Source organism: Danio aesculapii, chromosome 14 (genome assembly GCF_903798145.1).
Source record: "Danio aesculapii chromosome 14, fDanAes4.1, whole genome shotgun sequence".
In the NCBI taxonomy this organism is placed as follows: Eukaryota; Metazoa; Chordata; class Actinopteri; order Cypriniformes; family Danionidae; genus Danio; species Danio aesculapii.
The window spans coordinates 22430779-22448252 of record NC_079448.1 but is presented as its reverse complement, the minus strand read 5'-3'; the positions used below and the strand labels follow the sequence as shown (position 1 = coordinate 22448252).

Here is a 17474-nt window from a genome sequence, read left to right as displayed (position 1 = left end):
TTGGAAGAACAAGGAAATATGACAGGCGTTTTCATTTGAGCTGTGTAGCAGTATATAATTAAAGATATTTTCAAAAAATAACTTGATTATTTACAAATGACTCATGAGCACAGATTGCTTTGCACCCCATAAACACAACCAAGGCACAAACACAACCAAAATACAATCTGGAACACCGCTTTTATAAACACAACTTTAGTAGGCACAAAGAGTTCTTTCCAAACATTAAAAACAATTTTACACACTCCTAGTTTTCAAACCATATAGTGTACTGTACTATATATGGGATGACCAGCCAGAAAGAGTCCCAAATAGCATAAAAGGTATCATAACAATTACACATTCTGAAAGTGGCTTCGTGTCATTTTCTGTGTACTTTACAGTACCTGTTCTCTATAATGTACACACCAGGCTGTGGCCTCTTGAAATACGGGGGCTGTTTTTTTTTCGTGGTAAGGCATTAAAACATATTGTTTGGAACGAGCGGCGATGATGGCGATACGGCAGCTGATATGATACATCGCACAGTGAGCCGAGGAGACATGAATAATGATAGAGGAGAAAATAGAGGGAAGGGAGTCAGGGGGGAGCGTTCATTTTCTTTCTTTCTTTTTTTTCCCCCGGTCTCCATCTGCCTCTCTTTTTCTGCCGGCCGGAGAAGCGCCTGATGTATTTGCTGCTTGGCTGCTCTCAGAGATTGCTATCAGCCAAGACTCGTCTGTGGAGGTAAACTCAATACGCATATTTTCCCCCTCCAACCTTCATAACATTTACTTTCAAGCTCTCCGATTTGGCGTGTGTACATTTTCAGAGCTCTAATAGTGTGCGATTTGAAAGTGTGACCGTCTGCTTTGGCCTTCCACACGTGCGACACAAATGAAACGCGAGACAAACCAATCAATAGAGGTGTAAATGTTGAATCCAGAACCTCGGTTTTGTTGACGCGTTTCAATAATAAGAGCGAAGCGCAAAGCCAATCACCATTTGCTTGCAATCGCGAGCGCAAAATGAATGTTGATGTTTCTGGCACATCGGAAGCGTCCAGATGGCGTTTGGAGAAACATTTAAAGTCGCTCCACTGCAGCACGACTTAATAATCAGTTTGACTGACGGGATATCACTGTACGAGCTACTGATTTAAAAACTAGTTGTCAGCTATGTATAACATTTAAATTCGCACTTCATGTATCCTGTCAACACAACATTATGAGGAATGGCAGATGGTGTTTTACTGGGAGCACAGTAAGAGTAGCACTTTCCGTCAGATAATTCTCTGTCTCTAAATCACTCCATGCAAATCCTCGTTTGTTAAAATCGCACATTATCCGAGAGCTGGATAGCAAATAAATTTACACCATATATATGTTTCAGCATTGATGCTGCAATGTGCGCAATGTTGAGTTTATATGTTGGCATTACAGTTGACCAGGAGCCATAGTTTAGAACACATGAGATTTGTTGAGTCTTTGAAGAGTTTAACTATAAAAAACTGTTAAAGATTTTTTGAAATTACAGTATTTAACTCTAATATAAACTGTATTTTACTGTAGGATAGTTACGCAGAATGTTATAGTATTGTAAAATTGCATGGTGAAAATGACTGTATATTTAACAGTAAAGATATATAATACTAAAAACATACATACTATACAGCAAGATAAATGGTGCTATAAATGTAAATACAGTATTTTTGTTGTAATTGATTTACAGTAAGTTACTGGCGAACTGCTGTCAGTAAATTGCTGTAGATTCTACAGGAAATTGTAAACAGTGTAAGTGAAAGTTTATCATCTACCTCTTGTTTTGAAAACTGTACATTGTTACTTTTCATTTAATTATTCGATTCCCGAATACTGTTAGACTCCCTAGAAAACCACGAAGCACTGTTTATGTTATTTTATGTTATTGTTAATGTTACATATTATGTTATCTTTGCTCTACTGCATTTATCTATCTTTATCTTTTAAATTGTTTATTATATTTTATGCTTATAATTATTATAATTATAATTATAATTATAATTATTTCCAAATAGAGCTATTCAAGCTATCAAGTGAAATTGTATCCATATCACAATGTATGTAATATATAGATGGTAAGATTCTAATATCATGTAGCCCTATGAGCAAAAATTCAGTAAAAGATGCTCATGTGTGAAACGCAAGATGGGTTGGATGTGATGCTGGGTATCTGCGGAAATGTGTCTAATCTGCTAAATCAAACTATGTTTATTATTTATTATATATTATATACTGCCGTTTTAACAATATATAAATGTTATACATGCAAAAAATGGTCGTAGTGGTCTTAAAATTTAGGGTGATACTAGTTATAGTTGACTTTGACAACACTATTATTCCCTAGCTCAGTGGTTTCCAAAGTGGGTAGTCGGGTGATGGTCTCCAAAATTAAACCAAGAATAGACTTTTGCTCAAAACATTGTGCCCACCCGTCTCATTAGGTGAGGTTAATATTAAATTACACAAATTAATGACTATGTAAATAATAGCTTATGGTTGTTAGACTGTTGCACTTGTTTGTGTTGTCAATAGGCTTGTGTTTATATAGGCCTATTGTTGTGTGTGCAACATTTGTATATTTATAACAACCTCTGAGGAATGTGGGGGTTGCGAGTCACTGGCATTGTTATTTTGGGGGTTGCGGGCTACAAAAAGTTTGAGAACCCCTGCCCTAGCTGACATTAAAACTAAGAATTTAAATTAAGTTTATATATCATTTTGTATTTAATATTCTTGAGAAATTAAAGGTAATGACAGCTTTAGACTACTTTAGACCTCTAAGCCGCCATTCTAATAATACATTTAATTCAGATTCAGATCAGAAAACATGGCGGTCCACAAAGAATGTGGTTTGGTTAATTGTAATAACCTGGATGTGTGATATTTTATTATTGCACTAATTCAAATTTGCTAATTGTCTCCCAGGCCATTAAATTTGCAACTTCACATAATACTAATGAAGTATGATTAATTATTTGTAGCTTAAAGAAATTATTATGCAATGGATTATCCAAAATATTATAAATATTTGATTAAATGATTATCATTCTCATGCCTATGGTTTTTAACCTTGAAAAAATAAAATACATCAATAAATAAGGTATGATGCTCATAGTGTAAGATACTGAAAAAAGCACCGTAATGAATCAAGAATTAGAAAGACAGACAGATCCATATTAGTGTGTCATTATACATATAGTTTAAAATAAATTACATTTATATTATTTGTCTTAAATATTTTAAATAGCAAAGATGTTGTTCATTTTGTTGGTTTGCATTTTACAATAAGTTTCATTAGTTAAAAACAATTCTTTTTTTGTTTGAAACCGATATGGCCATTATTATATTGTTCATTCCTTTTTTTTTTTTACTATTTATTACTATACAAAAAAAGTAAAAAAATAAAATAAAATAAAAATAAATAAATAATAAATAAATAAATAAATAAACCCAACAAATAAATAAATGAATAAACAAGTAAACACAAAAGCAAACACCAAATAAATAAATAAATAAATAAATAAATAAATAAATAAATAAATAAATAAATAAATAAATAAATAAATTGTATTAAAATAAAAGCTTCCAGCTACAAATGCACTGAATTTCCTTCACCATTTAGTTTTTTTATACTATCAAAGTGTGCAGCTCATCAACCAAAAATCCATTCTTGCTTTCATAATTGCACTGCTATCAAATCACTGATGTATGAAAGTCTTTATATAGGAAAGTGTTTGACAGCCAGCCTCATGTGTCAAAGACAGAAACAGTATCAAATCCTGCTGCTGCTGTGAGTTTGGTTGTGGCCTGCGAGGGGAAGGAGAGCTGTCCAAACAGACAGACGCAGCCGGATGAACAGCGTGTCTGTGTTTGAGAGGTCACATCTCCAGCACAGAGGCTAACAACAGGCTTCGGCTCCAGGGAAAAACAAGACCTTTAGAGAACTGGAGCCTTATAGACACTCAAAACATGCGATAAGCTGTGCGAACAGAGGAGGAAAAAAATGGCACAAAGGTGTGAAGAATAGAGCAATAGTAAGTGAAGGAGACTGGAGGATTGTCCAAATGAAAGGCGAGGAAAATAATTGCAGGAATACGGGATTCTGATCAAAGAGTGTCTACAGTAGGAGACTAAACATCGGATAAACAGTCCAACCCGGAGTTCTACGGAAAAAAGAAAAAAAAGCAAACTCCTCAAGCGAGCCTCCTAAATCAAACTGACAGTTATTGAGCTGGGTTACTATTTTTAAAAGGCATTTTCAGAGGCTTTTCAGGCCAGCAAGTTTATCAAAGGCAAGGCGGTATTAAGTTGCACAGCCAAAATGGTCAAATCACAGATTATTCTGTACAGCTCTGGAAAGCTAACTGCTTTATTGAGCTTGTTCATTCATTCGTTGATTCATTCATTGACTGATTCATTCATTCATAAAAAATGAGGGATTAGCTTTGAATATAGGTAATGCATAAATATATTTCAAATTATTAAAACTGATAAGTTGAGATATTATATTATTAATTTCTTGAAAACATTTTTTCATTGCAAAAATAACTACAACTAGTAATAATAATAACAATAATAATAATAATTACAACTCTTGTAAATAAAGAATTAAATAAAGATTAAATAGGATATACTGTACTGTCAAAGGCATTATCATAAGCCAAGCCCTCCTGTGTTATTAATATTCATCCCCCTCCCCCACAATTTTATATATTAATATACATTATGGCGGAATGAACCGCCAACTTATCCAGCATATGTTTTACGCAGCGGATGCCCTTCCAGCAGCAACCCATCACTGGGAAACCCTTTTAAACACTCATTCACACACATACACAACAGACAATTTAGCTCACCCAATTCACCTATAGCGCATGTCTTTGGACTTATGGGGAAAACCGGAGCACCTGAAAAGGAAACCCACGCAAACACAGGGGTAACATGCAAACTTTACACAAAAATGCCAACTGACCCAGCCGAGGCTCAAACCAGCGACCTTCTTGCTGTGAGGTGATCGTGCTACCCATTGCACCACCGTCCGTGATGCCCATATATATTATATTGCCAAACTAAAAGATTTCCCCCAAAAATAAAATAAAAATATTATAGGAAATACAGTGAAAATGTCTTCACTCTGTTAAACATCACTTGGGAAATATGTAAAAAATAATTACAATTTTGTCTCTGAATGTACATATTAAATAAAAATCTTAAAATGTAAAAATGTGCCTTGTTCAAATTAAAATACAACCTTAAATTAAGTTTGTAATTGATATCAAATTAATATATCATAAACCCCCCCCCCAACCCCACCCCACCAATTTTTTTTTTAACAATATTATAATTTTATTTAATATTTCGATTTATAAGCAAATATAGTTGACTTTGATTCTGTACTAATTCAAAATATATATTTTTTACAGACTAAGCAACACTTCATCAGAGTGCAAGATTCAGGAAAACACATTAATCAAAAGCCACATGTCGGACATGTTCTGTATGTTATCATGTAATATTATAATAGTATGCATCATGCCATAAGTGTGATATTAAAGCAGACTTTGTTTTTTTAACACTTGTGGCGTGTTGCACAGCACTCATGATGACAGAACAATTGCATGGTGTGACTGTCAACAAGCCCCTCCAGAGGGAAAGACTCATCGAGTGAAATGTGGCCCCAGAAAACAATTACACACACTGAATGACCAGTGATTTTCACAGTGGGTCTGGTTTTAGCACAGATTTGAAGCATAGAGAGTGTGTTCTGGATGAGCTCTTGCTCAGGGAGCTGCAGTGTGGAGCCAACGGCTGAACTGTAGGGGATGTTTTAATGGGCACAATGCATTGTTAGGACTGAGACTGCAGGAATTGGGGCAAACCTACATGAACAACATTACAAGCCCTGGCAGACATCTCTTAAAAGCTTCAGTTCTATGATAATTCACTTTAAATGGGCTTTTAGCTAGTATGATTGCAGCAATGATTTGTGCATAAGATCAGACCCCCAAACTTTTAAATGGTAATGCCGTAAAACCATAAAAGTGCATCACCGACTAAAGCCAGTGGATGGATGTGATTCCAGGTAAAGATGGGAATGGGAATGATTAGAAAATGTAGAGACATTTTTGTGAAAATAAAAATTATTAGTGAAAAAAAAAATGTCAACAAAGCAAAATGACAACATTAACTTAAGTCAGAAAAAGTTAAGGTAAAAAAATACATTTAAATAAGAGTATACTTGGCTACATTTTAAAATAATCTATCATTTATTATGGCAAGACTGATTTCTCAGCATTATTATGGCTATGTTTTGCTTTAGTGTCAGATGGTCCTTCAGAAATCATTCTGATATACAGATTTGCAGCTTTTTATAATAAATGTTGATAATTCAGGAGTTCTGGATAATTTGATAAACACCGGAAGAGCATTTATTTGACAAAGAAATATTTTATAATATGTATTATTATTATTACATACTGACCAGAAACTTTTGAATATCAGAGTGTCATGAATATCAATATTCATCAACTTCTCCCAAATACATGAAAGAAAGTGTTAACTGGGAGAAGAATAGAGTACACATTATAGTAACTTAAACAATGTGCATCAGATGTGAATCATCCCTTTAAGTTTAAAAATAATAATTATTGCCATCCCCATAGACATCCGTGTGTATTTACCAACCATAAATATATGATTTGCTTGTACTTATGTGTATTTAAATGTCTAAAACCTAAAATATATATTTTTTTTTTGTGATTTATGACAAACGTTGTACATGTTCTTCTCTGGCTCACCGCCATCCATCGTGGGAAAGCATATTTGAATTTAGCAGCTGATCACCTGACGCACTGAACATTTTAAATCAAATCGGTGTGATAGAACACTACAGGAATCAGCCTAGACTGATCACACAAGAGATACAAAATTCAAACTTCCACAACTATTTCACTCAGTACCAAAACTGACGCACCACCCACAATCCACCACTGGTCCTCTGGTGTGCTTCATCAGCCCAGCTCTCACCTCACTAACTGCAGCTGGGACAAACCCCTGTCCCTCAGTCAGAGCCTCTCCACCCCCTTACCCACCGCAGAGAGAACAGCAGCACAGCCGAAACGCTTCCAGCACCTCCAGTCCCAAACTCCCACTGAGGGAACACGGCTGTAGGCCATGCTTTCTCTCTGTCTGCTTAATGAGGCCCCATTTGCACCTCATATTCCCAATCCCCAGCCATCAGGACCACCACTACAGATGAAATGAAGATGAAAATACATGCAGGAATGCTCTAGAAGCTATGGACGAGCGCCCTTGACTGAAGCAAGTGGACAGACGGTATCCCAGAAGAATTTGGAAATGGAATTAAATTAAAAACTTGATGTTCAATTAGATTTAGGAGTGAAATTCTGAACAATTTACATTTAGAAATCAATAACTGTATAAATAATAATAAAAACACTTGTTAGACTGAATGATAAATTGATGGATGGATGGATGGATGGATGGATGGATGGATGGATGGATGGATGGATGGATGGATGGATGGATGGATGGATGGATGGATGGATGGAGAAAGAAAAACTAATAGATAAAGAGGAATGGATGAATGGAGGGATGGATGGATGGATGGATGGATGGATGGATGGATGGATGGATGGATGGATGGATGGATGGATGGATGGATGGATGGATGGATGGATGGATGGATGGATGGATGGATGGATGGATGGATGGATGGATAGATAGATAGATAGATAGATGTAAGATGTTATGTTATGCACATCACTAGTACATTAGATTATGCAAGTGTTTCATTTCTGATCTCCATCTCCACAAATGACCTGCTGTTTCCCCAACAGCCACACCACAAGCAGCAACAGCAGCACAGAATCAGAATGAATTGGACTTGATTATTCACTTACTTGAGTGCAGTGCTCCTGGGCTTGGACTTCTCAGCGGCCTGTGAACAAGACAACAGCACATAAGATTACAGAGAAACACACACACAGAAAGAGAGAGCACAAGATATCTGAAAACAGCAGAATCGCAATATCTGAGTGTCTGCCCATTTCCCCTCATAGACTCAGTTTGCTTGCATGTTTATTTGGGAGTGGGAGACTCTGAGAGAACAGTTAAGCATGACCCGAAACAGTAGATCAGTCCTGCTTGAGGAAATGTATATTGATTTTCTAGGATGGAGATTCTACTCGGGCAGAACCTTTGTAAATTCCTGTGATTTCTTGAGTTCACACCAGAGTTCAGTAATTCGTGTCGCTCACACGCATGTTTAGTCATCGAGATGTTTAAGTACTAAAAGGAGCAGAGTCAATTAGCTATTATTAGCCTTGACAACCCACATATGGGCATGGGCATGACATGCAGAAGCGCACATGGATGAGTACCGTGACAACACACAGATAAAACACCACACACACAGAACTGGGCACCTATTGCTTCCAGCACCCAGAGAGAAATTAGCTGGGTATCAAAGGTGGGAGGGAGTGCAGTTCATTCAGTTTTTATTATTGTAATTTACATGTGATTTTAATGATGTAGCTGTAAATATTATGGAGATATATTGTGTATAATGTAATAATACAAAGATAATAATGTCTTCAACTAAACTTCAGTTTCTCTGCATAAAAGCACCAGGTTAATACATTATGACATTGTCAAAAGTATGAAAGGCACTGTCAACAAAACCCTTTTTTTCGCATCTAACATACTCCAATGCTTTTCAAAGGGAATTTTGTAATTTAAAACATTTTTGTATCATTTTTAGGTTTTCATTTACTGTAGCTAAATTAAATACAGTACCAGTCTTATATATATATATATATATATATATATATATATATATATATATATATATATATATATATATATATATATATATATATATAATATATATATATATATGAAGAGTTCAGATGCAAAATCCTCTAAATCCATCAGACCTCTTTTTTTGTAAATGAGCATTTTCTATCATGCTCCTACAGTTAGGTTCAGAAGTTTAATATTATAGTTAATGATAAGGTTATTAGCTGGTCAAAAAATGACACTTTATTCAATTCTTTATTCAATTCGTTTTTTACAAGGTAGATTTCCACTTGTGTTTTTTTTGCAAACTCATCTAAATCCACCTATAGGGACAAGGCATTGTAATTAATTGAAAAATTACTAAAGATGCAATTAGAAATTATTTTACCAAACACAGACCACCTTAAACTAAAAATACATAAATCCCACACAATCTCATGGCAATTCGTAACTTTTTGATTTAGTGGCTAATTCGTATGAATTCGTCAGATCTAATTCGTACTGTTTAGTACGATTTGCTCATCCCCCAATGACGGTTGGGTTTAGGGTGGGGTCAGGTGCCACGCCTCCTTTTTAAAATCGTACAATTTTGTACGACTGAACTTGTACGAATTAGCCACTAAACTGACAAAATGTAAAATACTTATGTTTTCTCGTGAGATCAGGCTGAGAAAATCTGTTAAGTGAAGGTTCATTCCACTGTCATAACCCCTGATAAACCAGGAACTAAGCAGAAGGAAAATGAATGAAATCTGTCAAGTAAGTGCATTAATCAATAACATTATTAAATCTTGACACTAATCAAATCTTAACAATCTGTTGTCATTTCTGATATTTTGGATTTGGATTTAATGTAAGTAGTGCAATGTAAACATTGTAAACTAAGCTTGTTAGATTCAAATAATGTAGTGTAAAAACATTGTAAAACATCAATATCTGTGCATTGTCCATTAATAAAAAAATTATATAATTTATTGTAGTAATATAAATAATGTATAGTTAAATACATTTTTTTTATCTTTTTAAAAATAGCTTACATTAGCAAATAAAACACAAGGTAGGCCTACTGTGCAAAAAAGGAATGATTTGCAGACACTTTTAAAAGCTGTCATTCATTCATTCTCACCATACTCGATCTCTTTTTCGTCTCTTGTTTATCCTCCTAGCATCCATGCGGGATAAAAGACTGGCATCTTAACTTTGTCTTTCATGAAACGCAGTTGCCGTTTAATGTAAACTAAATCAGACTCAATCAAAGTAGTGTTACTGAGCAAAAAAAAACCACGTTATGAATGCATGTTACACTTCCGACTGTACAGTGTGTTTTCTTTTTTTTATAATGCACAGAGTTCTGAGGTAAGGGATGCTTTCATTTGCCATTTACTGACAATCGGACAGGCTCAAGCAGTTCATCAAACTCCATCTTTTAAAATCTGAATCGAAAGTGGAATAAAAATAGAAACCACATGATTTGATTTGCGCCTTCTGATTGGTTCTCGGGACATAGCGGCTTTAGCCATCAAAGGCAAGTGGTGTTTAGAGGCTTATGCAAACAAACTGGTATTTCTGAATGTGCTGACGAGGAGATTTAGATGATTTGAAGCAAAAATATGTGTTGATGAAGCATTCACTCAATGTCATTTTTGGTGGAAGTGGCATTTTGCATCTGAACTCTTCATATATATATATATATATATATATATATATATATATATATATATATATAAACTTGTTAAATTGTTAAATGCAGTTTAACTGTACTTAGAACAAAACTAAAATAAAACATACAAGTTTTAGGAACAACAAATAATAACTTGACTTCTAGTTGATCACTTGATATCAGACGCAGAAGTGGCTAATATAAAAGGCAAAGGCCTTTAGATTACGCTCATTTTACCAAAATAAAATATGATCATGCCTTGATTTTTAATTATTTAATTATGACAGTAAGGTCTGACTTTGCTTCGACAAAAGTCTTATCACTTAACAGGAATAATGTACAGTATAGAATACAAAGTTATGGTGCAGAAGAAAAATTAATATTGTGTATGACTCCCATAACCTTGGATGACAGCATCCATACATCTTTGCAATGACTCAAATAATTTTATAACTTATTAATAAAGTCATCTGGAATGGCTCATCAAGATTCTTTGGATTCATCTTCAATGCCTCCTCTTTCCTTTTAACCCAAACATGATCAATAATGTTTATTCTGGTGACTGGGCTGACCAATCCTGGAGCACCTTGACCTTCTTTGCTTTCAGGAACTTTGATGTGGAGGCTAAAGTATGAGAAGGAGCGCTATCCTACGGAAGAATTTGCCCTTTCCCGTGGTTTGTAATGTAATGGGCAGCACAAATGTCTTGATACTACAGGTTGTTGATGCTGCAATTCACTCTGCAGATCTCTCGCACGCCCCCATACTGATTGTAACCCAAACCGTGATTTTTCCTACACCAAACTTGACTGATTTTTGTGAGAATCTTGGATCCACATGGGTTCCGATAGGCCTTCTGCAGTAATTGTGGTAATTGGGATGCAGTTCAACAGATGATTCATCGGCTAAATCTACCTTCCGCCACTTTTCCAAATGATCAACTAGAAGCTTATTTGTTGCTCTTACAACTGGGATAGACAAGACTTTTGTCAGGTAGTGTAAATAATGTGAATTATAATTCCTTATATTAACTATTTATAATTATTTTAATGCAGTATTTCAGTTGTTAAATGTTGTACCATGTAGTTCCAGGGACTTCCATTAAGTTTTGTAACTTGTTATCTTGAAAAATACTGTAATACCATTACAATGCAAACAAAACAACAGTTTATTTCTAACACATATTACACACGTATTGTATATGGATGTGTATATGTCAGCAAATTTTTTGTGTTTAATGCAATACCACTGGCCTTAAAATACTTATTTCTAAATGCTAAAACAAACAAACAATATTTAAATGCGTTTTTTTTTTTTATTAAATCTGTGTACGTTATTGAATTCTGCCATTTACACTTGTTGAGCATGAAATAGTGCAACTGTTCAAATAACAAAAACAGAATTAGAGCTTTTAAGAGTTTGCTTGTGAATTACAACTTAATTTGAATGCTAACAAAACAAAATCATATGGTCTTTTCCTGTTTTGACTATTAATGCTAATAATATTAGCCCAATCGCTCCATCTCTTCACTCAATGACATTCATCTCCTGAGCTAATCAGCACGTGTTCCTCTATGACAGCATGCTGTTTATTATGTGCGTTTGTCACAGCAACTCCTTCGGCTGTTATAAATGCATCATAGAGTGCTTTACTGCCACATAAGCACTACCTTCAGAATCAAATCTCTCCAGGTAAATGGGGATATATTGAGATCTCCAGCACTAAAGATGAACACAGCTCTACCTGGGCTTTTTTGGGTTTAATGCTGCACCCATTGATCTGTGTACAGTCCATTTATCATTCAGGGAGAGAGAGCCAGTGATCTTCACAGTGTATTAGATGAAACAACTCAGATCATCTGTCACAGGCCCTCTTATTGCTGTTTCCCTCTCAGTGGGGAATTTGGGCTCATTCCAGGCTGCTCGCAGATGGATGTTGCTAGGCAACCGTGGTTGGGGGCCGTTGCTGAAGGCGATGGTGTGCGTAGGTAAACCCACATGCATGCAGATACACACACACACATATACACGTGCTATCATGAGGATGAGGGCACTTGGTTTAGAGGTTATGTACTGTATGAGAGATGAGGGTGGTGTGAGAGAATCGACATCATTAATGAGATATGGATCATATTAGTTTTCCCCAAAAACCAGTGTGATAGAGTGGTTTAGCATAGCACCTGTTGAAATCAACACTGAGTTATTCTGATCAATTTGTGCTACGTCAGACCTTTAATATTCAGTTTTCAATGGAAATGAGGATACAGCTATTTTATGAAGGAAAAAATTATTGTGATTTCATCAATACTTTTTCTAAAAACACTTGTGAACTGGGGGCATTTTCATTGAGTGTTCGACGTAAAAACATAATCTGTGCAACAATTAGGATGACAGATGTTTGCTGGTGTATCACTGCCATAGTTTAAACAAAATAGTTGTAGGCATGTTATGCATAAAGTATAGCAAAGAAAGCCACGATTTTTGTCTGAATTTTTAACACATAAAATAAATAAATACAACATCATGCTGTTTCAATGACATGTACACACTGGCTGAACGTTTTGTCCATAATCAAAATAAATAAATAAATAAATAAATAAATAAATAAATAAATAAATAAATAAAGTGTTTTGAGAGATGTTTTGACCATTCAGAGTCACCAAAATAGATAAAAGTCCAAATATGGAATGCCGTGTTACAAATTCATCCACTTTGTTTCACAGCATACAGACAAAATGTGAAATCTAAAGATACACTACCTGACAAAAAGTCTTGTCACCTATCCAAGTTTTAGGAACAGCAAATAATAACTTGACTTCTAGTTGATCATTTGGTATCAGAAGTGGCTTATCTGAAAGGCAAAGGCCTCTAGATTATGCTTATTTTACCAAAATATAATATGATCATGCCTTGATTTTTAAATATTTAATTGGGATAGTGAGGTCTGACTTTGCTTAGACAAAAGTCTTTTCACTTAACAGAAATAATGTACAGTATAGAATATAGAGTCATGGTGCAGTGGAAAAATAATTAATATTGTGTATGACTCCAATGAGCATTCATAAATCTCTGCAATGACTTATTAAATAACTTATTAATAGAGTCATATGAAATGGCAAAGAAAGCAGTCATGTAGGACTCCCAAAGTTCATCAAGATTCTTTGGATTCATATTCAATGCTTTCTCCTTTATCTTACCCCAGACATGCTCAATAATGTTCATTTCTGGTGACTGGGCTGGGCAATCCTGGAGAACATTGACCTTCTTTGCTTTCAGGAACTTTGATGTGGAGGTTGAAGTATGACAAAGAGTGCTATCCTACTGACAAATTTGCCCTCTCCTGTGGTTTGTAATGTAATGGGCAGCACAAATGTCTTGATACCTCAGGCAGTTGATGTTGCAATCCACTCTGCTGATCTCTCGCACACCCTCATACTGAATGTAACCCCCCCAAATTTTTTTTTTTTTTTTTTTTTCGGGAGGTTATACTACATAATCTTTAGATCAAAGATCATGTGACTTTTACAAAACACCTGATCTGTTCATTTATAGAATAGTATTGTTTTTTTACTGTTTTTTTTTTTTTTTGTCAAATTGCCTGAAAACCTGCTCATGTAATCAAAAAATGATTTTAAGATGTATGAAAGTTATTAAAAAATGTATGTGTTTCTAGCAGACATATTTTTGATTTACAGTTTCAATTTGCAAAACTTTAAGTTTAATAGAAATGCAGAAGGTTGACAATGGAGGGTGCAATGAATTAAGGCACTGAAAAACTGAAAACCGTTGCACTGTTACATTCAGAAATTGTTATTTTACAAATGTCAAAATGGCAATGAAGTAGTTTATCTGATCATTTTAGAGTCAAATGCTGTTTCATAAAGAACGAAAGTCAGATTCTAATTATAAGTATAAACTGCATTATTTGATTTCATGGGAAAACTATAAAAATAATACATATTTTCTCTATTGTTTTTATGTGTAATCTGCTGTGATTCAAGGGAATGTAATTATTTCCTTCATTAAAGCTGTCAAGTACAAAGTCTTGTACCTTTTTTGTTGTTGTCCAAATTGTACATTGTAGAGGTCCACCTTGTACTTGGTTGATAACTACTACACATTGAAAATATCTGTGAATTAAAATTTCTCAGATTTTGGAAAACTAACTATAAGTAAGTGGAAAACACCTGTAAATATTGAAAACAGTTAACAGTGTAGATAATTTTTAACACTGTCAAGTTTAATTTAGGGGCATTAAAAATAGCATAACACAATAAGTTATTATAGTAAAATGACACAAAAAACTTGTGCCCCTCGAGATCAGACCTTGCAATTAAATACAATTTCAAGAATAATATTTCGTTATTTTATTTTATGACTATTTTTATTTTACCGTATGTTTTTTTGTTATGTTTTAAATATTATAGATATTTTTCTGTCTTTTATATTTTAGTGAAAAAGTCCATTCTCTTTCTTTCTCTCTCTCTCTCATATTTTATCATTATATTATCTTGTGTCATTTTAGTTTTATTTTTTAATTTTATTTTTATTGTATTTTGTATTGTATTTTATGCCTATAAAAATAGTTAGAAAGGAAGTCCATTCACTCTCTTTCTCCTCTTTACTTTCTCTCTTACTCATATTTTATCATTCAATTATCTTGTGTTATTTTAGTTGTATTTTTTATTTAAATTTTATTGCATTTTAAATTTTATTTTATGCCTATAGAAATGGAGAGAAAGGAAGCCCATCTTCTCTCTTTCTCTTTCTCTCTCTCTCTCACTCACACATGCACAAACGCATACACACACAAACACACACGCAGGTGTTCATTATGCCTCACTGCAGGTCCTTTCATGCGGGTCACACAGAGAAAAATGCTTGTATATGTCTTGGAAACATGCCTCTAAGCAAACCGCATGTCTATATGTATGTAGAGTGCATATCACAGCCTATATCAGTGAGCATGAATCATATTCAGGAAAACAGGCTTCTTTTCAATTATTTATGAGACTTTAGACCCTATTTCTGATTCTCAGTTTAAGAGGCTGTGAAAATTTTTTCTCTCTGAAATGACCTGTATAAAGGTTAGCCGGTGTCATTATTTTCAATGGTTTCACTGATATTTATATGTGTATGTACTGTAGGCACACCTGTATATACATCATTACATGAGCACATGATGTTTCCCGCTCTGATGATATATGGAAGCTCATTATATTGTGATAATCCAGTGTGTGCTCAGAGCGAGACTGTCAATCAAACTCAAACAATCTTCTGTCTGGAAAATCAATTACAGTTCAAATAGATTAAACATTCAACAGCTGCATCAGTGACTCTCAGGGTTCAGTTACCTGATCATTGTCCTCTTCATCGCTGCTGATTTTCAGGTCATCCTCAAGCATTCTGAGGAAAAAAAAAGAATAAATAATTAAATAAATATATTTTCAAATAGTTTAATGTACTGCCAAAGTAAATATTCTCAATTTTATCCCGTGGCTATCACACAATGTTTTGAGAAATTATAGATTATAAATACAGATTTTATATATATATATATATATATATATATATATATATATATATATATATATATATATATATATATATATATATATATAGCAAGCTTGCCCAAACTTTTTCTCATGAAGGGCCAAAAACCAAACTTAACTGAGAACTGTGGGCAGAAGGTACGTTAAAGTTTCCATGAGTAATCTCCTAATTTATTTCCTAATAATTAAAAATAACTAGAAAACATTGGTGTAAATTATAGTAACTAATGCAGTATATTATTTTTTTATGAATTTATTACAGCAAAAACATAAACAGACCTATCAATACAATAGGGTTCAATGTTAAATACCCTAAGCTTATCCTGCCTTTGCCCTGATTTGCTCGCTGATGTCTTGAGCATTGTCGTGTGACAGTATTAACAGTTTTTAAAAATCTAATGAATTTACAAAACTTAAGAAATCACAAAACAAACAAATAAAAGGTTACATTATATTCAAAATGACAATATTTTTTAAAGATATTTGCCCCAACCACCAATCCATCATTCTCCCTCTCTTCTCAAATGGGATGGTGGGCCAAATCAAAGGTTAGAATGTGCCAACTTTGGCCTGTGGACCCTTGTTTGGGCATATCTGATATATAGTTTTTCAAGACAAATTCAGGTTAAGACAATCAACAAAAATAATGAATAAATACAGTTGAAGTCAGAATTATTAGCCCTCCTTTAAATATTTTTTTCTTTATCAAATATTTCTCAAATGATGTTTAACAGAGCAAGGACATTTTCACAGCAAGTCTGATAATTTTTTTTCCTCTGGAGAAAGGCTTATTTGTTTTATTTTGGCTAGAATAAAAGCAGTTTTTAATTAAAAAAAAATTTAAGATCAAATATATCAGCCCCTTTAAGCTATATATTTTTTAATAGTCTACAGAACAAACTATCGTTATACAATAACTTGCTTAATTACCCTAACCTGCCTAGTGAACCTAATTAACCTAGTTAAGTCTTTCAATGTCACTTTAAGCTGTATAGAAGTGTCTTGAAAAATATCTAGTCAAACATTATTCACAGTCATCATGGCAAAGATAAAATAAATCAGCTATTAGAAATGAGTTATTAAAACTCTTATGTTTAGAAATGTGTTGAAAAAAATCTTCTCTCTGTTAAACAGAAATTGGAGAAAGAAATAAACAGGGGGCTAATAAATCTGACTTCAGCTGTACATAAATAAAAAGAAAGTTTAAAAAAAATATAACACAAAACGGTTACAGTTAAGGATTTCATGAAAAAGATTTAAATATGTGTGTGAATTTATATACAGTTTTTATATACAGTTAAAGTCAAAATTATTAGCCTTCCTGTAAAATTGTTAATCTATTTAAAATATTTCCCAAATTATTTAACAGACCAAAGCAATTTATACAGCATTTTCTATAATACTTCTAAAATCTTCTGGAAA

General features: G+C 33.8%; 1 protein-coding gene across 1 annotated transcript in view; it reads right to left on the bottom strand.

Annotated features, from left to right (window-relative positions):
• Window positions 1–17474, bottom strand: part of aff2 (AF4/FMR2 family, member 2) — a 410790-nt gene that overhangs the window by 100063 nt on the left and 293253 nt on the right. Inside the window, exons 8-9 of the mRNA XM_056471754.1 lie at window positions 15855–15906; window positions 7943–7980 (exon numbers count right to left, since the gene is read on the bottom strand). Of these exons, the coding sequence (XP_056327729.1) occupies window positions 7943–7980; window positions 15855–15906 (90 nt within the window). The remainder of the gene's footprint in view (window positions 1–7942; window positions 7981–15854; window positions 15907–17474) is intronic.